At 40.1% G+C, this 14,911-nt stretch overlaps 1 protein-coding gene and 1 long non-coding RNA gene across 4 annotated transcripts in view; one reads left to right on the forward strand and one right to left on the reverse strand.

Annotated features, from left to right (window-relative positions):
* Positions 1-963: 963 nt before the first annotated feature.
* fermt1 (fermitin family member 1) lies at positions 964-11,398 on the reverse strand. Of its 2 annotated transcripts, none has more exons than XM_039782650.1 (16): positions 11,086-11,398; positions 9,113-9,267; positions 8,358-8,455; positions 6,853-6,988; positions 6,547-6,687; positions 5,461-5,644; positions 5,255-5,357; positions 5,048-5,155; positions 4,219-4,350; positions 3,992-4,041; positions 3,377-3,501; positions 2,466-2,572; positions 2,109-2,333; positions 1,880-2,004; positions 1,640-1,781; positions 964-1,517 (listed from the first exon to the last, which is right to left on the reverse strand). In XM_039782650.1, the coding sequence occupies exons 2-16, from the start codon at positions 9,261-9,263 to the stop codon at positions 1,344-1,346; spliced, it is 2,001 nt and encodes a 666-aa protein (XP_039638584.1). In that variant the 5' UTR covers positions 9,264-9,267; positions 11,086-11,398; the 3' UTR covers positions 964-1,343. The 2 variants fall into 2 exon arrangements, with proteins under 2 accessions (XP_039638584.1, XP_039638583.1); XM_039782649.1 differs by having other exon boundaries at positions 9,113-9,272; positions 11,086-11,397.
* LOC120547176 overlaps positions 6,645-14,911 on the forward strand; it is a 36,272-nt gene continuing 28,005 nt past the window's right edge. Inside the window, exons 1-2 of one of the 2 annotated variants that reach the window (XR_005637034.1) lie at positions 6,645-6,743; positions 13,567-13,626. This is a non-coding gene — a long non-coding RNA (uncharacterized LOC120547176). Of the gene's footprint in view, positions 6,744-11,184; positions 11,267-13,566; positions 13,627-14,911 lie in introns of those variants that run through there. The other variant, XR_005637035.1, reaches the window with a different exon arrangement.

A 14,911-nucleotide genomic window follows, 5' to 3' on the forward strand; every position in this document is an offset into this window, starting at 1 on the left:
ATAGTTATATAAAAAAAAAGTATACACTTGATAGCCTACCTATTAACATGGGAGCTGGTACTGCTGGATTGCACTTCAACACAGTTTGTAGTGTGAACATATGGCAGATGTGGGACCACGTCATCACCCAGCCTTGGTTGGGTGCATATCATTTCCCACCATGGGGCCACAATCTGGTGTTTTATAACAGCCTTTAAACAGTGTGCCAACTCCACCTGCCCACCACTACACAGCAGTGCAGCAGTGAGGTGGTTGAAAGAGCAACAGAGAGCCTCTGACACTGCAAGAAATGACACAATTTGGTCAAATTGAAAGAAATTAAACAACATGGGAAACAGCTTCAGTAACTTGCAAGTCTCAAGTTATTTTCAAATGATCCAACTACAATCAGACAGTACGTCATAGTGACCTCAGTCCAAACCCATAAGTTATATTAAAGTTATATTAAACTTGAAGCATGTTCTGAAGCTTTCAGTGTTCAAATTGTTGAGTAAATCATGAATCAGAGACACATACATAGTTCTTGTGAATTCTTAACCCTAAGGTGCTGTATTAACCCTTGTTTAGAGAGCAATTCTCAACAAAGTAAACGGAAGTACATAATCCTTGTGTTGTCCTTCGGGTCACTGGGACCCGAAGGACCACACAAGGGTTAAGCTTCTCTTTTCAGGCCATGTCGCAGTAGTTCACAGTGTTGGTATGGCTGTCCATACAGTAGCAATTACAAAATTAAGTAGGACATTTCCTCGTTGTGACATTAACATGAACAGGAAAAATAAAGGATTCTCTGCCTACCATGAATTCTGTTTTCTTTAAGCACAGACTATAATATTTTCTGAAATTACATTCCATCATTGTAAGGAATAAAGTTCATTACGGTCTATGAATGAATGAGTTTAACCTTCAATGTAAAAACTCATTTATAGTGTTACAGAGAATGAACAAATGTGAAACAAGTTGTGAAATACAAAAAACACCCTTTAATGCTTTTTTACAAAATGTTTTTCTGTCTGAAACAAGGACATCTCTTCACCTAAAAAAAACAAGCTTAATTCTTACAAATAAAAATGCATCCACGTTTTGACAACATATTTACATCGCCACTATTTTTCTAGTTTAGGGTACATTGCTACAACTTCACAGCTGAATAGATGACAAAAAAATGATGCTATTCTGTGAGTGAAAATGTAAAACTTGCAGTATACAGTATTACATTTTCTTTGGCAGCGATTTGCTCAGTGTTTGGGGTCATTGCTACAGTAGATAAATGCTGTATATTCACATTGTAACACATGTAAATAAACAACAGATGTACTAAAAGAAGCACGGACTCGTATCTTTCCTCATTCTTGGCCTCCAGTTAGTTTATGGAACAGTTCTTCGTCTAGCGTCTCGTTCTGGTCTTTAGATCTTGTGGAGAGGAAGATGTAACCACCAATGAACTCGTGGACCACCTTGCAGTCACAGCTCAAACAGCAGAAGGCTATTGACACATTCTGGTCGAACTCTATGGTCACCTGGAATTACATACAAAGTATACATGTCTCTGAAGTAATACTGTCTGTAGGCAATACCCAAAACTGCTTCCCTGAATGTAGAGACATGTAAAATCATAATATATGGCACAAAGATCCCTCACCTGTCTTATCTCCCAGTTAACGTTCCACTGCTTCATGTTGGCGAACCTCCATGTGGTGACAGGCAGAAAAGAGGACATGTCAAGACGAATCAGACGGTTGTATGAGATTCCCAGAATCTCATCCTTCTTACTGCCTTTGAATCTGAAACGAATAACCAAATTATCAATCATGAACACGATTGAGATGTTCAAATATGTCGCCAGTTGTCTGTGTAATATGCCTGAATATGTGCACTGTACCTGACAATGTAGTAGTTGATACCGAACTCTGGAAGCGACTGCCAGGCCTGGATGAAGCGCATCTTGGCCTCCATTAGGGACAGCCGTGCTATGTTCTGATGGGCCTCCAGGATACGTGCGGTAAGCTTGAAACAATCACAGGCAGATTAAACAGATATATTTCATGATAACAGTAAAGGAACGCTGAGGCTTGTTGGCAAAGTATACTTCATGTAGCCCTTAAACAGACCTGTTTGGTCTTGTGCTTCTTGGTGTAGCGTGGAGAAAAAAAACATTCGGCATTCATGTCCATGGCGTCAAGGTCAGGAGCTGCCTGACCAGGAGGGGGTGCCAGGCTCTTCATTTGCAGAAAGGACTGGATGTTCTTCACTTCTGACTTGTAGGAGCTGTAGGCCATTGTCTTGCCCTTGGAGGCCAGGATACACGCAGCTTTCCACTTGGCGTACTGTGTTTCCTGCAGAAATTACAGGACAGTTACAATATAAGCCCGCGTTTATGTATGCATACTTTACAGGGATTTTAAAAAGAGGCAGAATTGCTGCTTATTACAGGAAAATGTTCATGGGGAGAAAGATGTGGGACATACATTGTCACATCTGATGTACACCTCGTTCATCCCGTCAGCAACCGGGAGCAGGAGCTTGATGCCGAACTTCTTGTCTGTCACGTTGACATCAGGGACTACCTCACAGCCTGTCAAATGAAGAGATAATTGAGTGGATTTAACTACAGAAGAAGATCCGCAAGATACAACACATCTGCTAATATTATCACAGAATAAAACTGCAGCTGCCGTGGAGGCTTAAAGGAGAATACCACTGAATTTCTTTTGGACTGTAATAGTTGATATTTACTAGGCTGGTTGACACCAGACAGTTGTAACTGAGAGTGGGTCTGGGAAAGGTTCATTGACAGTTCATTTCCAAAGGGGCGTCACCAACTGACGCGGCTCAAATATCTCTGGGCGCAATTGGATAGTCCTTCAACCAATCAGGTTGCGCTTCGGTAGCTGTCATGTTGAATGTAAACAAAAAGCTGCTCGCCGTCACTGCGCTATCGTCGTCGTGTAAAGCCCGCCTCAACGGTTGGGATTGGTGTAAAGCCCGCCTCAGCGGTTGTCATTGGTGTCTCGATTTTGGGGACATTGGTAATTGGTTTGAATGGGCTCTTCGCCAGACTGACTTGCAGAGCAAATCTCAAATTTGCCGGAAGTTCGTCAGGGTTTACCCAGGCTAGATATTTACTACTTTTCCCATACTAATAGCAGGAGAAGATAATTTGTATAGCTATTATTATTATTATTATTATTATTATTAATAAATAATGAGAATACCTTGGTTCTCTGTTTTCTAGCCTTTCTAGGGAATTGCTCATGCTCACAAGGATGCTCAAAGATGTAATCACACATCATGGAAATGCTTACATTAAAGGGTTATTACTCCTCAATAATACAGAACACATTAAGAAGTGTTTTCCACATCATTCTTCTGCACTGACCTCGGAGGTGTAACTGCTCTATGGGTTCTCCACTGGAGGTCTCCTTGTTCTTGTAGTAGGAGATGGTGGTGTCCTTGAATACAAACCAGTACTCTTTGTACGGCCGCAGCGATAGTCTTTTGGGCCTGATTTAAGAATGAAAGAAAAACAAATCATTGTTTTTTTGCCTGCAATAAAAGGTTATTACTTTGATAGCTCTGTGTAAAAGACTGTAAGTAAAACAGCATAAAGATTTCGATCCCTAGTCTTGGGCAAGATACTTGACCACAAATTGTGTAAATGTTCAACCAGTGTGTGAATGGGCTGAATGGTGCTTGTAGTGTGTAAAGTGTGGTTGCTAAGACTAGAATCGCTATATAAATGCAGTCCATTATAAGATAAAACAAATATCAGAGACGTAAATACACATGATAAATTTGAATAGAGAATGTTTTTACCCCTGTCCCATAAATTACCTTATGGCAGCAAACCACTAAATTAGGCTGATTTAAAGGCCGCTGGACAGGTGAGGGTTTAAAGGACCGTAAAAGTTCAATTTCAGATCGAGATATTTGAGATCTTACTTCAGTTATTAATGTTGGCATCTTCATGTTATAGAAACAAAGGTGGGTTTACCTAAACAGCCGGAGGGAATCGGCCAGCTCTGGAATGTCTGTAATGTCTTCCTGGGGGCGGGACAAACAACTGGAAATTATCCCGTGTCTTCTCCTGACATCACCATGTTAAGACATGCAATCATCGGAGGCCTACCTATCACTCCTGCTTAAAAACAGGTGTTCTAATGTTCTACTGTAACCTGAAAACCTTACAATTACAGTTAATATAAAAAAAAATTTGTTTACCAGAATTCGGTCTGCGTGTCCGCCTTCAAGCGTCACCTCCAAGTTGGACAGGGCAGCCTCCACTTCATCTATTTCTGGTTCGTTGGAGTGGTCCAGTGGTTCAGTCGACATGGTCAGTTTACAAATGTGGTACTGAAAATGAAATAGAAATCAAGGTTTTTTAGAAAACCCTCCACTGACTTTTCTAGTAGCAATGATCAAATATTTTAACAAGTACAAGTCATTATGACTTGGGAGGTTATGCAAGGCGGGCATGAGTCAGAGGGAGGTTTGAGCACAGCCCGGTGTGCCCGCCATTGCACTAATGTGTAGGTGAGTATAACACTGATCTCCTTTTGAATCACTGTGATATCTGAATCACGGTCCCAGCAGTTGCAAAATAACAGCTGAACGGATCAGAGATGGCCTGAGAGTTAGAATACACAGAATGTCACAGCTGAAACATGACACAGTTATGATGGTAATCATTAGTTCTTGAGAGCCAATTCATCTGATGGGGAGCTATAATTCTTTCAATACTGCTTTTCCCGCTACTCAATCTCTCGTTCTCAACATCCCCCTCCCATCCTCCCTCTCCAGGGGGATTTTCTTCATGTCCTGACATGTCCTCACGTGGATTTAGACACCAAAGCTGCTCCCTCAGAGGGATAATACTCTGAGCTAAGACACACATATATACTATACTGTCCTTTTATTAGCTAATGTAGGCTACATTACTGTGCCCTTCAGATAACCGGTTTGAATGCAGGAGTCATAGATGAAGACTTGAATCCACATACTGTTACAGAACCTTATGTCACTGTCATAACTGTGACAGCATGTTGTTCACCTGCAATGAAGCAAACATCAGCATTTCCTCCTCCGTGCAGTCTATCTCCTCCAGCAGGATGGCCCAGCGAGCTTGTTCATACAGCTGGGTTATTCTGACCGCGTCATACTAAAACACAAAAAGCGTGCACTCAAATTAATTTCAAAACCAAAAGTCAAAAATATCTTTCTTTTTTTCCCCCAAGGGGATACATTTTGGATCTCTTACTTTGGGATTAAGGTCAAAGAAGACATTGTACTTGAAGCGAAGCAATAGCTTTTCTTCATCTTGGATGTCTTGCTCCATAAGAGAACGAGACGAGTCCAACCACCTGCCAATCATAGAAACGAACGATTAGAGGTGCTGTGGTGAGAAATATCATCCACCTTTAACGCTGCTAGTTTCAAATCAATGAGCCAAAGCCTATCGTCTACCCTGCATTGTTGATTGCTTTGTCTGCTGGCGAGAGCGGCTGGTACAGCTTGGCCAGCTCAGCAGGCGGCAGGTTTGGCTGGGAGTCGGCTAGAGGGTTTTCTCCAAACCAAAGGCTCGTGGCAGACACCGGCATCCCGTTCTCTGGGTCGTAGGTGGCTGTCATAGTCTTACTGTACATGGGGCCTTGTTTTAAGGAGAATGGCAGATACATGATTAAAATCAGGTTTCAGCAAAAAGGCTTCTGCATACCTTATATATTAATAATGTGTTTAAAAGGAATGTAAGGGGAGCTGCACTTAATATTGAGATCAACACACTGTCAGATTGTGGTTTTAAAAAAAAGAAGAAGGATCAACAGTAAAAAATAAAAGTATGACAGAAAGATTTAGACTCATTAAAAACAAAATACCGCATTATGAAACTCGAAAGGTACCAAATGGGTCGACATAAAAGGCGGCAGAGATCAAACGTCTTTATTAGAGTGATCTTTCGGTTGGTGTGGAATCTGAAATTGCTACTCAGTGTAAGAGTGAGCGAGTGCGTGTTGGGGAAACCCCAAAGAACATGGCAGCATACTGAACAATTCTTTCAGATCTCACTGATGAAAACTCTGGCCTGTCGGATATCCGCAGCACTATATATAGAAACTGAGAAAACTCATTTCTTCTCCTCCTCCAGCAGAGTATTTCATAGAAATAAAAATGCTATCCCTTCTAGGGCTGGACATTAATCTGAATGTATCCAATTAAAGACATTATGAAAATTTGTGAGTCTTCTGTGAGCTAAATATAAATAAAACTGGACTTCTATCTGTGATTAGACATTTTACCTTAGCAAATTGAACACTTAGCAAAAGGTGGAGGTGGAGGCCAAAATTATAATACAGCCTTACACTATGACAAATTAACGAAGGCCAAGACATGTTTAATAACACTGGAAACATACAGAAAACCTTTAAAAAAAATTCTCCAGCCAATGCATTTTCTTCTTTACGGAGATGCTGCTGATTGTTTTGAAATTAAATTAGAAGTGTTTGGGCTGTGAAACTAGTTTATTGTAAGAAACAGCACTGTGTTTCACAGTACCTGTGCCTCCTGGCCCCCCGCTCAGTAAATCAATGTCCCAGATGTCATCATCTGCTGAATTCTTGTCTTTCTTCTTCTTCTTCTTCTTGGAGGGATCGTCTGGAGGCTTCAGCAGGGACAGTTCCTCTGATCGTCTGATGTCTGAGATGGAGCCAACACGAGACGGTGTGGGGGATCAGGGAGAATATGGAAGCAAGGTGAGTCTTAATTTCAGATCAATCCACCATGTCTCTGTCTAAGACACATTCAATGTTAAGAAAAGCAGCACAAAGGGACACTGCGATCAGAAAGGACAGAGAAACGTACTGAGTATGCGACAGATCTCCGCCACCGCCTTAAAGACCACACTGGAGAAGCTGACGGTCATTTTGATGGTCTTCATATTGGGGAGCTGCAGCAACAGGGCTTTGTGCTGGGGTGTATAGCGCAGGTCAGCATCAGCCTGTGTAGAAAAATTATGCTTTTGAAACCACACCTGAAAAATCCATAATTATCTTTCCTTTTTTATTGTGCTGATTTGGATCTTTTCAACCTTAGTTGGGCTTATAGGAACTTCCCCGGTCTGTGGAATGTGTACACAGAGGGTATACGTAGTATAAAGTGATGTTCACACATGCAGCGCAGATAATGGACACCAAAAATAGACAGTGAGCCTGTTTTGGGGAGGGAACTTTGACACATAAATGTGCATTGCACCCATTTTGTACATATTTTCCTCATCTTTCTCAGCATTAATTTGTTCGCTATCACTTTGTTAAAGCTACATTGTGTAAGAATATCTCCCATCTAGCGGTGAAATTGTATATAACCAACTGAATATTACTTTCTAGCCCCTCCCATTCTGAGCGCATTTCAACTCCTACGGTGGCCGAACCCGAAATTAGCTCTTAGTATCTTCATTGTTTACACGAAGCTGTTGTAGCTACTCCAATTGGTCTTGTTGCTTTGCCTGTCGCGGTGTCGTTTTAATTCTCTTTTTCGCTCCCCCCTGGCATTCGAGTTTAAAAGCGTGAAAGGCGGAGGTGTGTCCCTCTTTGGCTAATGTATTTTAAAGATGGAGGCGCTACATGGCGGCCGTCATTCCAGCGACTCGCCAGTATGTATTCTGAATGATCCTGAATGGCAGATTCTAGGCGTACGAGAATATTTTGATTAGTTGGTGGAAGTAATTACACATGAATGAGCACATATTTGTGAAAGAACAAAGGGGGTTTTTGCTAAGAATCAACTACAAAAATTACACAATGTAGGTTTAACAGTGATATCTTCACTATGACTATATAGTTCTTTGAGCTTGAACAATGCTTGGCTGTACAACATGTGTTGGAATTATAAACCTAATACAGGCTTGGCTGACAATATAAAACCACTGATGGGTATCCATGCCTCAAGGAGCTACCAACCCACAGACACACACAGAATTGAATTGTTATGGCTTTGACTGGAGTATTCTACTGTGCCATGGGCATTCAAATAGCATTTGACCTTTGTAGAAATTTCTTTTTTTTTTAAAGATTGGTTTCTGGGCTTTTATTTTTATTAGATAGTGATAAAAGATAGAAAGGAAATAGTGGAGAGAGAGGGGGGATGACACGCAGGACATGGTCACAGGTTGGCTTTTAACCCCGGCCGCTGCAAAGGACTCAGCCTACATGGGGCGCACACTGTACTGGGTGAGCTAGAGGTCGCCCCTGTAGAAAAACATTTCTATTGATTTTTGTTTTAATTGTTTTTGGAATTACAAATTGAAATTATAACATATCAGCACAATTACAAAAACAGATGTAATTACTTTGGCATCTACATGTTACCTGAATTCCATACTTGTCCAAGGTCCAGTGGGTTTTGAGCAGCCAGCATTTCCTCTGTTCCCACCACAGGGCATGGTCTGACCAGTCCTGAGGAGCCTCTGCAGACAGACAGATTAAGTAAACCTATTACTACCATGTTACTGTCATATCTCAAGTTTAAAGGGTAGCTCACACCTAAAGTTATTGCACACATTTACATGTCAAGTTTAAAGGGTCTTTATGTGGAGCTCTTTCATTCTTAACTACAACCTCGACATCTGCTACCGACACAAACACCTCCCGTACCCACTGTTGTGTAGGTGGCTGAGCATGATTAAAGTGGGGTTTTATGAGTCTACCTGACATCATGTTATGGTGCTGGGCTGAAATCCGTCTGTTGATGAAAAGCTACTTAGTCATCTATTATGTCTCATGCTGTTTAAACCACCTTACTGAAGTTGCCGTCATACTAGTTCCTCTGAATTTATAGAGACCTGTTAAGAAATATCAGATAAGATCCTGGCAGAACTTTGGCCCCTAGGGCTACACAAGCCAATGCATTGTGGCAAAACAATGGCACTGCAGTGTAGATAAATGCAGGGCAAACAAGGGTGTGGCTTGACTAATTTTACAGACCTGTTGTGGGAGCAGGGAGAGGTTGAGGCATTGTGCTTAAAACCGAGTCGAATGGATGTAAGCTTTTACCAGGTAAACAAACCAAAATTGAGTGTGACGGATTACGGTACGACAGTGTTTTACCCATCTGAACCACTTACTGATCTTCTCCACCAGCTTAAGCATGAGGCCTCCAACATGCAAGTCTCCCTTCACCCTTAGCTTAAATTTCATGGAGTCATCTCCATCTTTTTGATCCACCTGCACGGACAGCTCCCACGATTTTTCTCCATGCTCTGCGGCTGTTGTCATGGCCCTGTTCTTAAAAGACAGAGGTGCATAGATTATAGACAGGATGCTCCTAGGTTTGCTACCGCTATCTTTATAATCCCATGGTGGGGGAATTCCACTAAAATATGTTGATTCTTTCCTTCTTTCTTTTGTTTGGAAGATTAGGAAACATCTGGGATGAAAACATGAGTCAGCGGATTAAGTCTTTCTCAATATCCTGTGGGAACATCCAAATTATCTTGGCCAACAGTTAACAAACACAGATCTCTCAGGGTTTTCAGTGGCCAGCAATGGAACACATTTTCACCATGCTTCTTCTGCATTATCACTGCAATGATACCGCAGCCCCTGAAGTACTCCTCTCAGCCGGTACATTTATAAATAAGATATCAGCGAACACACAGACTGGCAGATGTACTGGCTGGTGCCAGCAGGAAAAATAGATGAGACCGCAGAACACACAGTAACACACAGTATAGCACAGTTGTAGGGCTCTGCACAGAAAGGCACAACTAGGTGGAGAATTGTTGGATTTTAATTATGAAAAAAGAGTGAATGCATAAAAGACATCAGGCAGGTAAGAAAGGGGAGAAGAGCGGAGGAGGAGCAGGCAGGGTACAGCTGTGGAATGTGTGACGAGCAGGGACACGAATCTGGTGCAGGAGAGACCATGCAAAGAAACAATCTCCCCACACTGCACCAATCTCCCTTCATTTCACATCTGAATTTAGAAAGTGTGGTGAACAAAGAGATGCACACACACACACACAACACACACACACACACACACACACACACACACACACACACACACACACACACACACACACACACACACGTCTAGACTGGGGCTATCAATAGAAATACCTATTTCATTTGTCCTGGGTAGCCCAGTAGAAATGTATACTGTGTGAAACTGTGTTGCCAGGAGGATAGGTTTAACGAACCCACTCTGCTTTCTTTGTGCTGCTCCCTCCCTATGCAGCTGTAGGGTACAGTTAAAAGTTTGAGCCTGCATGTCTGCTGAGGAAAGGCTTGTTGAGATGTGTTGGAATGTGATGAATTGACTCCAACAACATTACACTAGCTGCAAATAAAGACCAAAAAGTGATGGAAGGAGCAATGATGTAATTTGGGCCTCATCAAAATGCAAACCACAAAAAATAAAATCTATTTTCATACAAAATATGCAACTGTTTAAAGAGCTCTCATATTCTAACTCCTTAAAAGGTATAGCCAATGTGAACAGCGTTTAATCTCCTATTTCTGATTTACAGGTGTGTGATTTCCAACCGAAACTGCATTGAAAGAGTGGACTTAATATTGGAACAACTAGAGAAATGCAGCACTGGAAAAAGACATCCAAATTCCATGAAAAATACAGCAACCCATTCTTTACAATGCAACTACACACATACTACTATAATAGGAGACAATGTCCAAAAGCACCGTGCATCTCTTCTCATTGTAAAATCATTCATACTAAGGCAAATGGTCTAAAATAAAAAATAAAATAAAATGATGAGAGTGAACCCTGGGGCACAATTAGAATATGATGCCTTTTTTCCATAAACAACACTACTGTTACATTTTAGTATGAAGAATACAGTACAGTGTCAGCATAGTATGTTCAGCACTAATAGTAGCCTACAGTTCTGCCAATTAACCATTACCTTTCCTTCTGTATAGGCCTACCACAGACACATAATCCCAACTGGACCATTTCCAATCATGTGATTATTTTTTTTTCCTCGTCATGGACATGAGAAGTCTGCTTTATTCATTCCCAGCTGGATAATGACCCATACAAATAACAACGTCAAAACTCTGAAACCACTCTTACCTTTGTTTAATGTTTTCTGCCGGTGAGCTATTCCTAGAAATGTCTTGTGAAGTGGAATGAACCAGGAATGAACGAGGCTCCTTTAGGTGTAAAACACGCCCCGTGCACAGGTAGAGAGAGGAGGTGGAACCGTTAGAGGAAGTCGGTAACGTTACGCTACAGGTAACGCTTCAAAGCAAAGGTGGGTTTGTTCCATAGACTGTACAACCGGCGTTTACACGATTTCTAATGTTTGTGATGTAATAAATTAAAACAACTAATGTAGGGCTCATATACCATAGCTAGTGCAATATATATATATAGCTAGTACGCTACTCCAAAGGGACTGACTAGTGGGCTGTAGGACCAAAGGGAATGTTTCGGGTTATTGAGAGGTCGGAACAATGGAGCGTCGGAGAAATGGGCAGTCCCCACTTCAAATGACTGACATTAACTACATGACAGACATAACAGAGCCGGTCTGACTCGGCTAACATCGGGTATGACACGTTATGCCGTAAACCTTTTAAATCTGAGCATGCGCTACTCAAATCTGCACTCTTCTCACTTTGGGTAGTGACAGTTGCAGCGAACTGTAACATGATGAGTAACGTTACCCAAAAAAATGAGCTAACGTTACCGTAACATAATACTCAACCTGACGTTACTTTATAGCGAATGCTAACAGTGTGGTAACTAACTGACTAACGTTACATCATAGATACGTTACATAGCAGTAAGCTAATGCAACTTGCTAAATATTAGCATTAGTATTTAGCATAACAAAAACTAACTAAATAGACTGTATCAAGGTGATTTCAGTGTAGCATACATTTTAAATGAACCCAAATTTGAAAGAAATGGACCAAAAGAAAATGGCAGTTAACGTTAGTCTTTTATTGATAAAATAATGTGTCAGCACCTAGCTAGCTAGCTAGCTAGCTAGTTAGTATTAGTACTAGTTCAGGCCAATAGTAGCAGTAAAACATATAGTTGGCTATAGGGCTGGGCGATATGGAGAAAATCAGATATCACGATATTTTTTACCAAATACCTCGATATCGATACTGCAACGATATTGTAGTGTTGACTATTGGTGCTTTCACAAAATATCTTCACACTTAGATTTTAGATAAATAATCATCAGTAATGTGGATATAATGACTAGTGGGAAAATTATTTGCCTTTAAGTGGGTAAAGGCAAATAATAGAACAGTTACAACAGTCTGGTAAGTTCAGAAAAGTAGGCTACGTCACTTTACTGTAATGCATGGCTTTAAAACCAGGAAACACAACACTTACGTAATATCACAATATTACGATATCCAAAATCTAAGACCGTATCTAGTCTCATATCACAATATCGATATAATACCGATATATTGCCCAGCCCTAGTAGGCTATAAAGTATAATTTTATTTAGGGCTGCAACTAACGATTATTTTCATAGTCGATTAATCTGTTGATTTTTTTCTCGATTAATCAATTAGTTTTTGGTCTCTAAAATGTCAGAAAATTGTGAAAAATGTGGATCAGTTATTCCCAAAAGCCCAAGATAATGTCCTCAAAGGTCTTGTTTTATCCACAACTCAAAGATATTCAGTTTACTGTCACAGAGGAGAGAAGAAACTAGAAAATATTCACATTTAAGATTAATTTAAGAGTTGACAACTAATCGATTAATCTTTGCAGCTCTAATTTTATTTGGTTGGGGCTTTCACTGGATGGGACTGGCTAACCAGTGATTGATTGATGGATTGATAGAAGACTGGACTTATTTGTGAATGCATTTTTAGGAAAGCATAACTTTAAACCGTTACGTTAGCTAGGTCAATTAAAGTTACATATGAAAGGGGCCAGTCCCCCAACTTTACACATTTAAAAGTCAGTTTACCAGTCATGGGAGTACTACTCAGTTTGTGGAAATACTATCCTGGTTGATGTGGTATTGGGGGGATACTCCCTTAAGAAAGTAACAAACAATATTCAATTTTACATACAGCAAATAACTACCCAGGCTAACACAAGCCTGCTCTGTGTCAAAATTCAAAAGTTACAATCTTTTAAAAACATTTTTTTTTAAAAGTTTAAAGTTCTATTCTGGTGTTGACCTGTTTACACATACTACAGGAAGAAAACCCCTTTTGGGATTGAATTTGGATGCTTACAAAGGAGGTATAGTCATTGTGAAAATATCACATCAGGGCTGTTCAGCTCCAGTTTAAGTGTATTTAAAGAGACAAGCCCACAACATGATGAATAATAGTTTACCTCAGATGAATCAGCCCACCTTCCTTAATGCCCACATCCTGCCTAATGAGTAAATCAAGATGAATCAGTTGGTCTTTTCCATGGTATTGCCAGCTTATGAAACAACAACAACATAGTCAAACTCTTTTATTTTTACAGATGGCATTCTACTGACACACTGAGTTATAGCCAATTTTGTAGATGTTAATATGTAGGTGTGTTTGTGCCTTCTGTGGACTTTTCTTGTTACAGGCACTTGGTCATTATGAGATGAACCCATGTGTGAAGCCTGCCACCCCCTGGTTTCAATTGGTAAGCTCATACAGTATCTTTTTGACTTGGCTGGTAGTACTTGAGCAAAAGGCATACTATGACTAGATAGGGACATCAGACTCATGTATTCAAATGTACTGTGTTTTTACTTGTGTGTATATGGGAGAGGGCTGATCAGTTGTTGTTGGAGCAGTTAGGCTTGGGAGTGATTTATGTATTTGTGAATGTATTTTGTGTTTTGTAGTTACTGTTTAATTGTTTTAAGGACCCCCTCAAAAATGAGATGATTCATCTGAAGGGGTTATCCTACTAATAAATACATCTAAATGACAAACATAAGTGGGATCACATGTTGTAATAAGGCAGCTTGAGCACAGATGGAAGTTTAAGATTAAGTTACATTTTAAGAAAAATGTATATTGAATAACATAACATAAATTCTGAAAGAAAGTAATCAATTCCTCCACACTGTCACCACTTATTTAAAATGCAGTTTTTCAAATATAGACTTTCGTAGGCATCCAATGCCTAACTTACATAAATTGCTTTCTTTCACATGATTTAATGTCCTATGCGTGTGCATTAACACTTAATGTAATCTCCAAAGTGTAGAAAAAGGGAAAAATAGAGAGACACAGACACTTTTAAATATTATGGCTGCCCCTTCTTAGTCATTAGTCTTAGCAGTTGAAAAGTCTGTTATTTAAGTCTTGGTGGACAAAGAGATTTTTTGTTGATGAGTCATTTTTATGGTCATTTAATGGACACTAAGTTAATCTTTATTAGTCATACTGAAACTGGAAAATGAGTCATATCTCATAGCATCACAGTAATATTCACAAATACTGTAAGCATTAGTATTTTTGTATTTAAGAGATCCTTCTGCATGACTGCATTCATCTGCAGAAAGACATTAATAAACAATTTGACATATTTTTCTGTTAAGTCAACCAACTGATAAGTAAAGGACACCCAAGAACTGTTAGTGGACATTAATAGTTAAAGTTCTGTTCCTGCCACACAGTGGCGCCATTAGACTACAAACTGGCCACTGTTTGCTCCAACTCTGTAGTTCTTTACATGTGTGTTTTATAGCACCGAACCATAAAGGTGCTGTAATGGAGAAATTCAAGTATGTGTTGAAATTAAAAACATCTTTTATAAAACGGGTAGCTCAAATCAAGTAATCTGATTGGTTCATAGCCGTGATATAATAACCATATACAATGCCTATGACGTCTAATTCCTTCGCACAATAAGTATCATACCACATCTGAGAAAATGAACTTATAGCTGGTGCCACGGAGGGAAGCCATTCATCTGC

The sequence above is a fragment of the Perca fluviatilis genome, chromosome 18 (assembly GCF_010015445.1).
Source record: "Perca fluviatilis chromosome 18, GENO_Pfluv_1.0, whole genome shotgun sequence".
NCBI classification, from domain to species: Eukaryota; Metazoa; Chordata; class Actinopteri; order Perciformes; family Percidae; genus Perca; species Perca fluviatilis.